Raw genomic sequence first — 15,935 nt, forward strand, 5'->3', positions numbered from 1 at the left:
CATAAAACATATTCATGCCCGATGCAGGATTCGAACCTGCGACCGTAGCAGTCGCGCGGCTCCGGACTGAGCGCCTAGAACCGCGAGACCACCGCGGCCGGCTCCACCAGGTACGATTAGTGTCAGTTCTCATAGCGTAGATAATAGCTGACGATACTGCTTAGTCTGTACGGATAAGTATTCTTATTGTGTGCACTTGGAACAACAAGTAACTCAAATGGATTATTTTTGTGATGTCTAGGATGATAGTTTTATGTATCATCAACCTGTATGATGTGGACGGAATCGGTCTTTGGCAGCACCTGGTTTTACGCCAGAACCACAGAGACAAGTGGATAACTATACTCAGCTGCTGATAACGGATTGGTGCCGAAACCGACATGTAGATGTTTTAGTAGTATTATACATGGCGACATGAACTGTAAGACACGTTTAGCCGGTCGCTGCGGTTCTAGGCGCTTCAGTCCGGAACCGCGCTTCTGCTACGGTCACAGGTGTGTGATATCCTTAGGTTAGTTAGGTTTAAGTAGCTCTAAGTGTAGGGGACTTATGACCTGAGATGTTGTCCTTAGAGCCATTTGTAAGCGACGTTTCCTTGTCAGAATTCGGTAGCGGAGTGCGGATTTCTGTGGCATAGGACGGCCCCCCTGGAGCGAGACGGGCAGCCGCAGCGCGGCGGCACCTCCGCTAGGTGCAGCGCGAGACGCGGACTAATTGGGCGTGCGCTTCCGTGTGAGAGCGCGCATTTGCTCGCAGTAATTCACAATTATACGGCTAAGGCGGCTGGCAGCGGCGGCCGGCCCGGCAGCTAAATCATGTTAAAGTAGCCGCGTCGCTATATTTGCGTGCCGGCCGCTGAAAGGGCGCGCCGTTTTGTCCCGCGACGCAATTAGCGTAATTAACGGGGGCGGCGGGGGCGGTCGAGCGCCGCCAGCATTGTCCGCGCGTCTGTCTTCGAGGCGGCTGTCCAACGCGCGCGTTCACGCATACTACACTGCGGGAATCAAACAATGCTGGTTTCACAGAGGCTGGCGTCGGACATTCTCTGGGCGGTACTAAATCGAAAGGCAGTCCCACACTTAATTACTGAGCGTTGGGGACAAAGCGGAAATGTCACACTGCTGGCCTGGAGAAAGGCGCTGTACTGATGGAGGTGCTGTAAGCCATGGCGACCCTCTTGCCGTTTTGTTTGTGCGGATACCAGCCAGGCGAATCTGCAATTATTGAGAACGTAACAATGAGCAATCGGCTGATCTTACAGTCGATGTTAGGCGAGTTGGCATCGCGTTGTGGAGCCATGCGGACGTGGAAAACGCTCAAGTCACGGAATATCGGATACGCACACCCTATAGAACTGATGCCAGCGAGGAATTCCAAAACGAAGCCGTTAATTTATCTGATGGAATTAAATTTTCCTTGATACATAATTATAAGGACTGAAGCTGATGCAATGAAATAAAATTTGTACCATACCAAGGACTTGAACCCGGGTGTCCTGTGTACTAGGCGGATGTGCTAACCACTAATCATTGCGGCTACCGATGCTGCATGGATTTCCCCGTGACATACAAAGCTTGGGTGCTAGTCCAGTGTCAGAGAGACTCGGCAATACTGATGATTTAAGAAGGGGAAAAATGGGCTGCAGATGTGAATTTGAAGTTTGTGTGTGGAAGGGCAGTGCGTGCAACCCCAGCAGCCACAACACTACGGTTGTGTAGTGTGATTAGCAAATGTGTCCAGTAAGCATGAGATCCTGGTTCAAGCACTAGTAGTGGCATATATTTTAATTTATTGCTTCAGCTTGTGCCCTTACAGAAGATGTTATTAGACTTATCCGAAAAAATTTAAAGCAGTTGTTACGGGAAACTGTACTTTGTAAACAGTTCGACCTTAATGCATGTAAGTCATTACTTGGGCTCTTGATACTCAGCCATCGTACGTAGCATATAATTTAGAGTAAACTGTAGCTTAAATTGAATACCTTACGCAGCAGTAGAGGAAATCGTATGTTCTGTTAACGTTACCAGTGCGGGGATCGATTTAAAGGAAGGACTAGGGTCAGTATGATGTTGCCACAACGTAGTTTTCTCCGCTCGAGTAGTACAAATCGCGTCTACGGGTTTAAAGTCTGCATCTGTCAGACGGACCAGTTCTGTCAAAAGTGCCATGTGCCCTCGCTGCACGAGACGCCGCGAACAGCCTTGACTTCCACCCAGTTTGCTGACAAACAGTTTTGTTGCCTTTTAATGTACGCCGTGTTTCTCTCCTTTCCAGACAAAAACTGGTGACATTTTCATTAAAACATTGGCGTTCAGCAGCTTCAGTATGTTACAGGAAGATAAATTTCGATATGATAATATCGACTTAATTTGCGTCATGTGGATATTTATTTATAGTCTCGCCGATACAGCATCGGGAGTTACGTCGTACAAATCGGCTATATTCTAAATAAATATTCATATTACATAGATTAATTTGATATTGGGGAATAAAATCATGCCATGAGATTAACTTCCCATCCATCATCAGTGTTTGTAGAAGCTATCTCTGACGGGAATGGCATCGCGCTAGGGTGAGTTTCAATGTAGCCAACTTTTTAGTACTTTCAGTTTAACACACCTTCTAGACCACTTTATTCCCGTAAAAAGTGCCCTCGTTGGCGTTATAGCACGACAAAAAATTGTCTTGTCCAGGAAGTTCACAAATTCTTGACAACTAAAATCTGTCTTGGAAACAAAATTATACTCCGCAAGTAATACTCGTGTAACAAGTAAGATTTCTTTCTGATTACTAACCTTTACCAGATTCAAAATTTCTTAGCCAAGTAGACTCGTTTTCGAAATTAAATTTCTTCTTGTAAACCGAGGGGGTACGGAGCTGAGTGGTCCGTACACTTCTCGGCAGCAGCATTGCGAGCGTCGAGCGCGATCGGCAGTACCCACAGCAGGAGAAAATACCTTCTCCGTAAACGCCGGATACGTCATTCCGTGACCGAAGGAACCGAGCCCCCACCAAGGCCCAGTCTCCGCCGCGGAAAGAAAGCCACAGTTTTCTGCAGTTACCTCCAGTGTCGTAGCAGGCCACCGTGTAGTCCGGCGCGTCATACTTTTTAAAATAGTTGCCAGTCTCTTGTACAGAAGGCTGATCAAACGCTCCTGCTTCTCTGCACAATAACGACCATCCCTTTGTTACAGTGGGGCTTCCATTTGGTGCTGCCTGTATTCAACAATAAGGCACAGCAGATGAAAAGCTTCTTCGCTGAACCACAGATCGGGGAGACGTGGTTATTCCATTATGGAACGATGCGAGTAACTTTACGCTGCTGTAAGACTTTTCTTTCATGTTAATGGATTTATTTAAACCTTCCGTGTCAAATATAGATCTCGAGAGGGAAATATTAATAAATGTAACCATTGTCCGAAACGTTAGTCATCGGAAGTCAACTGAGAAAACCGCCCTGTGCTCTGCATGTGATGGAATATGCAGTACGTCTTTAGTTTGCGATGCGTAATTGGCGGCAAACTTACTACACAACAGCCGAGAGAAATTTTATCACGATAAGATTATGTTCCGAGAATGAAGCGTTTCTTGCAGAAACTGAAAACGCTTCGTTGGAAAATATTACGAAGGAATGGAATTTCCTGTCAAAGTGTCAATGCTAAGATGTACTGTCGCCGCTGCCACGGTTAAGGGGATGCTGGATGCTACCAGGCGCAAATTTCCAATTGAATTACTCATGAGTGTGGTTCGTCTGATAGAGATCCAAGAGACAGTTTTTGTGGAGAGATTTTAAAAAGAGAGATGTAACGGAAACAAAATTTCAAATTCAGCTATTAGAAAAGCCCTACCATAATCCCTGTAAACATAACCTGACATCTTAGCGGCGGTTCTAGAGATACACCCGCTGTGGCACGTGGCAGTAAAAATGGTTCAAATGGCTCTGAGCACTATGCGACTTAACATCTCAGGTCATCAGTCGCCTAGAACTAATTAAACCTAACTAACCTAAGGACATCACACACATCCATGTCCGAGGCACGATTCGAACCTGCGACCGTAGCGGTCGCTCGGTTCCAGACTGTAGCGCCTAGAACCGCACTGCCACTCCGGCTGGCCATGGCAGTAAAAAGCGGAACAGAATATAGGAGAAAAAAGTCATTCTTCAGAAATGCAAATGACCTTGTTAACTATCGGTTTCAAACGTCTACAGGGATCATAAAACTAATTGCAACAGCTTATATGACTGCTGCGTTTTTACTGTGGCGTCGCATAAAATAAAAAGCATTCTTCGTCACTACCCTCATTGTCGTTAATAGCGAAATGCACTGATATAATTAATTAACATTAAGAAGATAGCGTTATGGGCCTCTATAAATAACTTAATAGTACCTGAAGATCATGAGGTAATCGTAATGAGGAGTTAATATTTATTGCTCAGCATCTCCTGGCGCTTCAGAAATATTACTTTAAAATGCTTATCAGCTACAGAGAATAGATAACGACTATATTGGAAATTGTAAGTGCGGAAAGCGGTCATAGAGACGTTGCCTGGAAGTCTGGCTACAGCCGCCCGTAGACTCAGATATTTTCCTTGCTGGAGAGGTACGAGGCCAGTGAGAAGCAAGATTGCGTTCTACATCACAAGCAGAACTTGCAGATGACATATTGGACTCCATCTTCTCGGCTGAAACCATATTTGGCGGGTTTTACGTCGTACGGATGTCGACGGTTTCAAAGCAGCGGTACGTTGAGCACCTGTCGCGTGGCTGTTGTAATGAAATGACGGGAACCGTCGTATTGGTGGTTAAGGAATTTTCGTATTATGTTATTTCTGCATTATGATTGAGGTGTTACGGGAGTACGACGTTTCAGGGCAACGGCACAATGAAGATTTATCGGAAACATGTTTTTCTTGGTACGACTTTTTGTAATTAAATGGCAGTTAATAACATGTGGGCTATTAAAAGCATCAAGATATTGTAACATAAGACATTGTCGTATGTTAGCGCAAGTTAATTTAAAAGTAATATGTTCTGTAGTATTCGATCTTATGTAAACATAAGAGTGCTAGAGTGCTATTTCCCAGTAGCGAGTTTGTTCTATTTTGGTGACATGCCAGGAAACGTGAACCGACGAAGTGTAAGACTGATTTTTACGCCACTGTCTGATTTCTATCGCAATGAGCGCGCGCGCAAAACAAAAACACACACACACACACACACACACACACACACACACACACACACACACACACACACACACACACACACACACACACACACACGAGAGAGAGAGAGAGAGAGAGAGAGAGAGAGAGAGAGAGAGAGAGAGGGGGGGGGGGTGCATGGACAGTGGGGAGAGGGAGAGAGGGACTGCTTTATATACAGAGAGAGCTTGCACTAGATGTAGTAGCGAATATTTGGCACTTCCTTGTTTCAAGTTTTGTAATTCACATGTCCTAAAAATGCTTCCACTGAATAGAACTACGAAAGGGCGGAGGATTTTACTTTAAAAAAGAGTGAAAACGAAGACATATTTTTTCTATTATTTGGAGGAATATTATAATTTTGATTGGACTTTCTCATGTTGAGAAAAGAGTAGAAGTGATCTGTTATACTTGGTAAAAGAAAACTTTCTGTAGCAAAGATTGCATAATACTTATTTATGACAAGTAGGTTCGACAGGCTTTGCTTTTTGTTATAAAACGTGGTCAGTGAGAGATAGAACCTAATGACAGGTTGCCATATGGATGGATAAAACGTGGTACGTTACACAAAGCTTTGTCAGGAATAAAACATTTACAATAGAAAATCATCTTGTATAAGTGGCAATGTCCGTATATGTAGCGCATAAGTCTCCAAAAATTATCATATACAGTAAACGCACATTAGCACATCTGTGTACATTAGCTAGGTACGTTCCATTCCTGGATGACAGCGAAGTCTGTGGAAACCAGTAGGCGAAAATAAAGAAGTATTTATGCAACCTTTGCTATAGAAAGTTTTTTACTGTTACAATTTCGCATCGCGTTTATTTATAATGGGATATTTACAAGGTAAGCCCCTCACTGTCTGGACAGGCATTTTCTCTTGTTGCCTTGTAATATGTTCATGGGTATTGAAATTTTTACTTATAAGTACTGCAGACAGAACAACACGACTAGAATATTGGCAGGGAAGGAAATGTGCATTTCAATAGAGTTAACGTGGAGATTTTACGGCCAGTATCGTAAGCAACCCGTGTGATGTCGAGAGCGAGATAGAGCAAACAACTGCCGCTGGAGAGCGTTGCAGTCACTCGTGTGGTGTTATGCGGCAGTCCGTTTCCAAGCGTACACCCCATCCGCATTGTTAACCGCGTGTGACGTGTTTGAGGGGAAGCACGTCCCGCGTGGAGCCGCTGCTAGACGGGGCGGCGTTCCGCTTTAAGGCGGTGTCTGGCCGGCCGGCGGCCGCCCACGCGTCCGCACTGCACCAGCGGCCGGTCCGCAGTGCAGCCACGCCACGCCACGCCGTACCTACGGCAGCCACGGCACTGCCACAGCCACCTGCAGTGGCCACGGCACGCCCTCGCAGCAACGCGCCCGACGCCGTCTATCGCGCACAAATTCCTGACCGCGTGTCTGTTACCAGTGTGCACCCGAGCTCGTCAGCAAGTGACGTTCTGTGCGTCGTTATACCTTACCGAGGAGCGCGACGCAATTTCTGTGTCGATCTCCTGCTTTAAGTTTGTTTGCTCAGGGTTCTGTCAAGTCCACATTCTCCGTTTGTCATTACCTCAACGATGCACGACAAGTGTTTCTGAATGTGGATCTGTCCTATAGTGCCTAACCTGTGACGCAAATATATTTCAGTTTTGAGCACTTTGACTTTATCGTCGTATGAAAAGACTGAGAATTCTTTCCGTCAGCCTTTCATCATTAATTCTGAGCGTCTGATCGTAAGATTTTGCTCTTCTCTTCCGGATATTCTTAGAGATTTCCTCAATTTGCAGCGATTTTTCTTTTAGTCCTATAAGGGGTGATAAAGTTACTGTTTGAGGGCGTTGCTGTAGAGTATGTGCAACGTCACGCGACTCCGATGCGGGTATAAATCACCGATATATACCGATGGGATTAATATGCCATTCGTGTATTTCCGACGTACTTGCGGTAAATCCGGGAACGTGAAATGTGGTGACGATATTACCAAATGCGTCCATAAATATTCATCCGAGAGTGAATGATGTTTATGGGGTAGCGTGTTTGTTGACAACCGCAGTTGTGGAATGGTGCGCCAAGCTCAGTTCTGCTCTCTGGCATTAGTAATAAGGGGGAAGACACTCGACCACCCGCCCTGCAGACCTGATCTCTCCCCGTGCGATTATCACGCATTTGGTACCTTCAAAAAAGCCTTCAGGTGCTGGTGGTTCGTGTCGGACGAAGATGTGCTGCAGGCAGTTATGTGCTTCTTTACGCAGCAGAACACGTTCTTCTACCAAACGGCGCATTCAACCTGACTAATGTATCTGTGAGATGACTGTCTCCATGGTTCAAATGGCTCTGAGCACTATGGCACTTCACTCCTGAGGTCATCAGTCCCCAAGAACTTAGAACTATTTAAACCTAACTAACCTAAGGACGTCACACACGTCCATGCCCGAGGCAAGATTAGAAACCTGCGACCGTAGCGGTCGCGCGGTTCCAGACTGTTGCACCTAGAGCCGGTCGGAGTGGACGTGCGGTTCTCGGCGCTGCAGTCTGGAGCCGGGCGACCGCTACGGTCGCATGTTTGAATCCTGCCTCGGGCATGGATGTGTGTGATGTCCTTAGGTTAGTTAGGTTTAATTAGTTCTAAGTTCTAGGCGACAGATGACCTGAGAAGTTAAGTCGCATGGTCCTCAGAGCCATTTGAACCATTTTTGTAGCAGCTAGAACCGCTCGGCCACTCCGGCCGGCACTGTCTCCATGCTCACGGAGATTTTGCCTGATTGCCATTTCGGTTGTGGCCTGTATGACCCTCATATGGAAAGTTTTTGATCGTTTCTAATAATTCAAACCATGGAGGCTCCTCCAAAAATGTTCCTCTGAATTTTACTTAATTGCTTCTCCACTTCTTGATTCAGACAAATGCCTCCAATTAGCAAGGCTACACACGCTGTTAATGTGTTTAGTGCTTACACTTTTATTGGAATGTTGTTGTGCCTTCGTTTCACGTTCTTGGGTACTGATTTTTCTGTTATATCTGTACCAGGTGATTCTGTAGCCTTTTCTTGATTTACGGATCATTCCTTTGTTGGATGTACAGTTTAATCAAGGAGGACGGATAGATTCCCCTTGGTATCCCAACTTTGGTATCTGAGGTACACTGCCGAAGTAAATTGCTATACGCTGACAATCCAGTTACCGTAGAATTCTTACCTTGTACGGACTTGTTATGTATGTGATTTGAAGTCTAATTTTTGCTATAATTCTGCGAAATTTTCGTACGAAGTGTATAGCTTCTTTTTCCAGGATGTCTGCACAGATCAGACATAGTAAATGATTTTTAGTTTCGTAGTGTTTGCCCAAATATTTTATTCCTTTTATTTCTGTCATATGACACTAATACTATCTTCTTGTTTAACGCTCGCCCAATGTAATGTTATGGATCGTCTCGAAAATTACACCGTATGATGCGCAGGGAAATTTTGTAATATTTCCCCTAAGATGCTCCATTCTCCGCAATGCCCTAGCTCTAGCAACAATACATCATTTCTTTATGTAGGTCTTTTCGACCATCGAATTTTCTCGGTAGGGAATAGAGATCTGTGAAGCTATCGTGTTTAAGGCCTCGAACCCATGCTCGGAAGAAACGTGATTCAAATGCGCATGCGGCCATTCAAATTGAGCATTTTGGCTTTTTCCTTACGTACGCCAAGAGCGATTTGCTCCAGTAAACTAGTTCCTCAGTTGTAATTATATTGACGTAGACGAGACGTTTACCCTCTGTTTCTGCTTGTTAAAGGAGCGTGACGGGTGTATAAAAGCAAGTGAAGAACGATGGTTTATATCGGATTTGCAATGGCAATTCACTTTTTCTGTACAAACAGCGAAATTCGTTGCAGCATATAATAATCTTCGTAATGCATAAATGCCTCATGTCGACGAACTCCTAACTTTGTCGGTCTCAAAATTGAAATGTACTCGAATTTTTAAACGCCCATCTTGAAAGTCATTTAATTCTCTGCTTCTCTCGTTAATGAGTCGCGGAATAACACCACCATCAGATTCTGTCGTCCTTGGCGGCGTCGTAATTTAAACAGCGGAGACATCATTATAAGACTGTCCAAAACGAGTCCAAACTCCAGAAACCAATGCTCAAGTGAAAGATTGCCTGCACAAAAATCCGCACGAATCGCAAACGCGGTTTGGCCCTGGGAGCGGTAGTTGATGAAAGATGTAACTACTCATCAATACGTACAGTACAACAATGCTCGGAGTCGCTATAGACGTGGCTACGATTTCACTTGGCCACAGAATGCGGCAGACTCCCGCCCAACGCCTTCAACCTTCGTGCTCTGTCGTCTAAATTCCTTCAGGGCCGGCATCTGAGGCAGCTGCTTGCTGAGGGAGCGGCCGTCGTGTCTTTGCGCTAGGCGAGGCTGCGCTATTGGATCGGCCAGCCAGTTCTTTCCTCGCCCGACGCGTGCGGCGAGCGGCGCGGTGCGCAGCCTCCCGCTGGCGCGGCGCGGCGCGGCGCGGCGCGGCTCGGCCAGCGTGCCGGATTGCAATCTCGCGGCCCGCTGCGTCACCTATCGACCTGGCGCGTGACGTCACGCCAGTCGATGGCGGCCTTCCTTCCGCCTGACAGGTCGCGGTCGCACCGGTGTGTGTGTGTGTGTGTGTGTGTGTGTGTGTGTGTGTGTGTGTGTGTGCGCGCGCGCGACAACACGGGCTTCCCAGACAAGCCGCAGTTGCTCCAGCTAACTTCCGTCTGGTTAAGTGAGCTTGTGCAGGGAACGCGGTGGAGGGGCTTATTATAATGATCGTTGATGTTTTTCGGTTGTAGGTTATCAGACGGAGATAATAAAGACGAACGTGCCGCATTCTCAATTCAGCAATGAAGGTAAATGTGTCTGCTTGTCGGTACGCCTGAGTAGACTCATAAACTCATGATGTCTAAGGAAACTGAAAAGACATGATGCCTAAGAAAGCTGAAAAGAGTGCGCGCCGATGGCCACCAACACGAAAATACAGATAACGAGAAGCAAAAATAGGTGGACCAAACTTGTTGATACTGACCAAATACAGTTTTTCAACATCAGTTACGGTATTGTTTTTAAATATATACTGGCAAGACACGTTTCAGCAACATGCTGTCGTCATCCGGTGACGTGAAATATTTTTAATTGTTAAACAACACGTTCCTGGTGAGGGCGAAAGAAGTTTTTGCTGTTGCTGCCAGTGAGGTTGTGTTCCGAAGTATGGTTTCTCCTTCTCTTTGTCATCGTCATGACCATCACCAACAAGTACAGCACTAAAACTGTGCACGCGCTCATCATGCCACATACACGTAAGGCAGATAATATAACACAATTCTCTCACTTGGCGAAGGAAAGATGTCATTGTGCACGAAGAAAGGAAACCACTCCGATTTGACGCCGACCCTAACTTTACGAGTGTCATATTACTTTATTTCAGTATAAGCACGAGTTCATGTAATATTTCCCTTATTTATCATTAAGCAAGATGCGTATTACTAATAATCAGTTCGAATCATCTTGCAAAATCAGGTATCGTTACTCCAAGAGAAAGCCCTTACGTGTTCTTATTCTTACCTGAAGTGTCACCAGCGAGATTTTATTGGGTATTTTTGGGAGAATCTTGCACTCTGGATTAATTTTATGACTTTTCCTTGAATCATTTCTGTCCAGTTAATAAGACTATACAAGGCAGTTGCACTAAGAAAGGAGCTACAGAAAAATCGAACGATAGTTTTGGAAGCTCATTTCTCCATGGATAAAATACATATTTTTGAATTATTGTTACGTCTCTTATCCTTACGGAAACTTATCATGGTTTCATCTTAAAGTAGTCCAAATGGATTTCTGTCATAGTTCTTCGGCATTACTAAAAGCGTTCGACCCGCAGGAACAATTATTGGTGTTTTACTGGACGTGTATGAACATGAATCTCAGTTTCAGTTCAGAATAACCACTCTCGATGTAGGATCACACATTTCTTGACACGCTTAATGAAAGTATTTATTCCCAACAGTGTGAACGTCCCGTGACAGCTAGAACATGTACACAGTTGCTGTCTTCGCTAAGTGGTGGTTGTTCTGACTGCTGTGAGTGACATACCTTCTCCTGTAGAGCGCCGCATCTATGGTGAGTCAACATGCGCCGGTCGTAATGTGGCCCAGGGAGACTTAAGAGCCACGCTATAATCGCCCGACGAGGGAGTTTATTGGGCGGTAACTAGCTGCGCGGCATTAAGGAGAGCAGGGCTTGTTCCTCGGCCCGGAAATTGGCCGCTTGTGGCGAATTTAAGAAGATATCGCCGGTCCGTCGCCAGACGCGCCGCCCTTAACAGCAGTGGAGCTTCGTAGCCCGTGTCGGGCCGCCGCGGCGCTCATCCGTGCACGTTGTGAAACGTCCCACCCGTAAACACTGCTTATGCAACAGTCGGCGGGCTGGGGAACCAGTTCGCGGCTCATTTCCATGTTCACGGGCGGCCTAATGAGCGGACACCGAGGCGTGATAACCGAGCCGCGTGTGGCGTCACCGCTGTGTACACTGACTGACAGGTGACCCGCGTCGGCGTGTTTCCCTGCTTCCACCCAGAAGCCGGCGCCTCTAAGTCACCGCACGAGTGAGCAATCTGTATCTGGTACCAGCTTGCATGACAATTTTCGGTTTTTCGCTTCTAAGGCATATCGGGAAGGATTGCTTATGTCTGTCATGTATAAAAAACAGTGCTTAAACGAAAACACGACGTGGTGGAAATAGCATTGTCAGAGACGAAACGATAACGTGGCAAACCTTATGATAATTTGCAAACAGTGGTTGGTTGGTTTGGGAGAGGGACCAAACAGCGAGGTCACCGGTCCCATCTGATTAGGGAGGGATGGGGAAGGAAGTCGGCCGTGTCCTTTCACAGAAACCAACCCGGCGTTTACCTGAAGCGATTTAGGGAAATCACGGAAAACCTAAATCAGAATGGCCGGGCGGGGGGTCTGAACCGTCGTCCTCCCGAATGCGAGTTCAGTGTGCTAATCACGGCGCCTCCTCGCTCGGTTGCAATCAGTGGAACAAAAAAATAAAAATAAATACCGAAGAAGAAAATGATGATGCATTAATCAAGACTTTAATGTTACGCGCTACCAACAACTATTACTTTCGATCAAAAAAGATCAGTAAATCAATTACAAAGACTATTATTTCGCGAAAAACAGTTGTTAATCTTACGATGACGGTATTTGTTATGGAATATCGAAATTTTTTGCGTATCAAATAGGAAATTGACCTGCAAACTTTTCATGACCTGGGCCATACTTCCCGAAAAATATGGATAACTGCTAAGATTAGGTTAAGGTGATACGAAAGGCACATCCACGGTGATACATCACTGGTCACGTGAGAACAAACAGGTGGATAACAATAGAGTCATGACAGTGACACAAACACTTCGATTTCGTTCGTTGGTTGCGTCAGGAGCTCGAGCGCCCAACCTTAGACGTTCAAATTGGAAATGTGAGTGTTTTTATGCAGATCTTAACTGATTAAGAATAAAATGTTGAAGTAGTAGGTTCTGTAAGTCGGTGTGGACTGCTCATTCAGTAATGCCCCTCTTTGCTTCCCGATATTTCTATTACAGAAGTAGTTCAGCAACTTCTTTGTCTGTGAGATATGGAACTATTCATTTGCATTAGTCAGTGTTAATCGAGGAAGCGCCTAGAACTGTTGGGGTGGTAGGAAGGTGACGTGAATCTGTTTTTGTCCACAGCATCTCAGATTTAATTACTAACGCCGCGTCCTGTAGTCGTCCACGACGGCGCGGTGTCACACCTGATGACAGGAGTCTAAGAGCTCGAAACCAGTCGTGTTCTAAATAAAATAACGTTACTCTAAATAAAAGAACCTTGCAGCTGTAGCGGTGTTTTCAATATCAGGTATAATGTTCATTTGCGGATGTTCCTACGACAGAATCGTCTGCGTTTAAGAGTGGTTTTGATTCATGTACTTCCAAGGCAGCTATCTTTGAAGAAACGTTATGTTTTGAAGTTTGAATTCGCTTTGCTGCGTGTCGGCCAGTTTCACTGTAGAGCTGTGTGTTGCGCAGGAGGCGGCGAGTCCGAGCACTTGTCGCGGGTCATGACGATGGCGGAGGCGGCGGCGGAGGCAGCGCCGGCCCCGGCGCCCGACCACCGCAAGCAGCGCAAGCGCAAGCGGCTCAGCGCCGTCGTCGACCAGCTGGCCCTGCACAACAACAACAACAACAATAACAACAACAACAACGTGCCGCCCAGCGGCGCCAACAGCCCCGACTGCGAGGATGAGGACGTCTTCAGGTGAGTCACGCCTCCGTACTCCTTCAGTCATTAAGTAGAAATTATCACATCGGAAAATGTAGCTGCGACCATGAATCTTGATGGTTGAGATAGTCCCTTACTACCTATTCACACTTCAGTGTGGCATGTTTTTCACAACAATGTATGACTTGGCGGGGACCTAGATTGTACGAGACAGCATGACGGCAGTTCAGGGTACACTGAAACGCTTGTCTGTCATTTCGGTTTTTATTACTATTAGTCATTCTTCGATCATCCAGTAATCAAATTTTCCTTTTTTTTCTCGAATAAATTAGCTTGGAATCCCGTCTGAAGTATTTATGTATAGCTGTGCCCAAGTGTTTGTACGTGCAGAATTTATTCTTGAATATAAAGTTTCTTTGTGTAGAACGTTTGAAGATGTGCGATTAGGGACATGGGCGAAGAACTTGTTTGCTTCACTAATACGCGAAAGAGCCACGTACAGATCTCTGAGCGGAAAACAGCTGACACTAAGGCGCACGCCCGCAACACGCAGTATCTGGCCTGTGCTCTGATTATGGTCATGGCATGACGTACGACTGCGAGGAAATATACGTTTTAAGCGAAATGGTAAATGCAGATGTCAGGAATAAGCGGGGCTCAGGATGAAAGCTTGCTCACCTGCACCAGTTCCCGTCAAAATTTCCGCTTCTGTGATGTTAAGTTGTAGAGAAGTAACTTCAAGCCACTGTGAGTGAACGGTTCTGAGGAGCCAGGTGAGGCAAGACACTCTCGATCATACTTGCACCGTGTCTCGCTTTCAGGAGGAGTTTCGAAATACCGAATTACGGCCCGCTCTCTAGCAGCAGCAAGTCTCGTCTGACGATCTTAACACAGCACAGTCTCTTTTAGACCTTCTGGTGTAAGAGTATTCGGGAAGACTCGACCATTTCCTAGACGTTTTTGTTCGTAAGCGACACAAAATCAGAATGTAATGAGCAGGCACCTAATCACAAAGTAGACTTAATAAATTTATTTTTAGTGCCAAACAATATAAATAAAATTGAAAAATACAAAGCATTGTCGTGACGTTTTTAATACACAAAGCAAAGTCAATAAACCGTATGTCCTAGTCCAGTAAATTGTTAATTTATATTCGTTAAGATAAGATTCTGGCAGGTAATTCTGTCACTGAAGTAAACTGCCAAATATACTTCTGTCACTAAGAAGACACATACCCAGAAAAGAAGCCAAAATAAATAAAACCTATCAAAAGAAGGAAAGCAACAACGTTAAGTTTTTAATATACAAAGCGAAATCATGAAAATCCGTGTATCCTAGCAAAGTAAATTCACTGTTAGTTTGTAACTATAAAGATAAGATTGCGGAACTTATTTCTTTCACCGGTTTAAACTTCCGAAAAGAGACTAACAGCGCCATCTAAGCCATGTTGACTAAACATCTACACTAGTAAATTGAGCCAACGGCTTCATCTAAAGCTGTAAATTATATTTTCTTCCGTCTTCCAATGTTCATGAAATAAAACTTATACATTGCCCCAAGCTATGCTCACGTTACCTGTGCAAATCACATAAAAATTTGTCAGTTTTGGAAATTAGCATGTTGAAATAGACACGTCACTGTTATAGTTTTATTATTAGTGTATATGGCGCACAGATTATTGCTGAGGTCAAGCCAACCCTCTATTATGCGATCCGATGAGTGTTTGGTCTGCATGCTGTACTGGGCTGGAGAATGAAAGAGTCTTGGCGAGCCATCGGAACAACAGACGACCTGCTGGCGAGAGATATGTGGCCCCAAGGAACACGCTTAACACTCGAGATTCACAAAACAGTGCCACGGCCTCGGGCCGCAATTAAGAGTGCGCAGTGCCATGAAGGAGCGTTTGTTGATATACACCGTAAAATAATTCGCAGTTAGTCTTAACAGGCAGCGCTTATTTCCCATATAATATTCAAAACAGCGAGCATGGCTGACACAGAGTTCGAACATTACTCCAATACTCTAACGCTTGCCTCCTTCCTGCCCAACAAGAGTCGCAAATAACTTTCGTACGACAGCGGAGCAATACGTACTTCCTCGGTGGCGTATTCGCCCTAACTGTTTCTTATTACGTAGCTTAGTGCAGAACGTAGTAATAGTAACGATCTCTTAGGTTTCCACAAGTATTTATTATGATAAAAGTCGATTCTAATAGTTAATATTTGAGAGAGAAAAACTAGTTGTTTCGCGCCTAAATGTAAAATGGTCTCCGGCATCCGCGATTGCTACGATGGGCGCACTTTCTACGAGTCATTCAGTCGCTGCCAACACGAGCTTTCCCACGAAGACATACGGCGTGACCACACTTACCATCTGGCCGCCGCCCACCCGATGCATTGCAGTAACGCTCCTTATTACCGTCTGGCACTTTGGGCTCAG

The 15,935-nt window shown here is 45.4% G+C and overlaps 1 protein-coding gene across 2 annotated transcripts in view; it reads left to right on the top strand.

The window, feature by feature from the left end:
- The window catches only part of LOC126267006 (zinc finger protein 629-like), a 493,507-nt gene that overhangs the window by 464,688 nt on the left and 12,884 nt on the right, over positions 1 to 15,935 (top strand). For both annotated transcript variants that reach the window (XM_049971770.1, XM_049971768.1), the window contains one exon: positions 13,304 to 13,532. In XM_049971770.1, coding sequence (XP_049827727.1) covers positions 13,336 to 13,532 — 197 coding nt within the window. In that variant the 5' untranslated portion in view covers positions 13,304 to 13,335. The remainder of the gene's footprint in view (positions 1 to 13,303; positions 13,533 to 15,935) is intronic.

The sequence above is a fragment of the Schistocerca gregaria genome, chromosome 4, assembly GCF_023897955.1.
Source record: "Schistocerca gregaria isolate iqSchGreg1 chromosome 4, iqSchGreg1.2, whole genome shotgun sequence".
Lineage (NCBI taxonomy): Eukaryota > Metazoa > Arthropoda > Insecta > Orthoptera > Acrididae > Schistocerca > Schistocerca gregaria.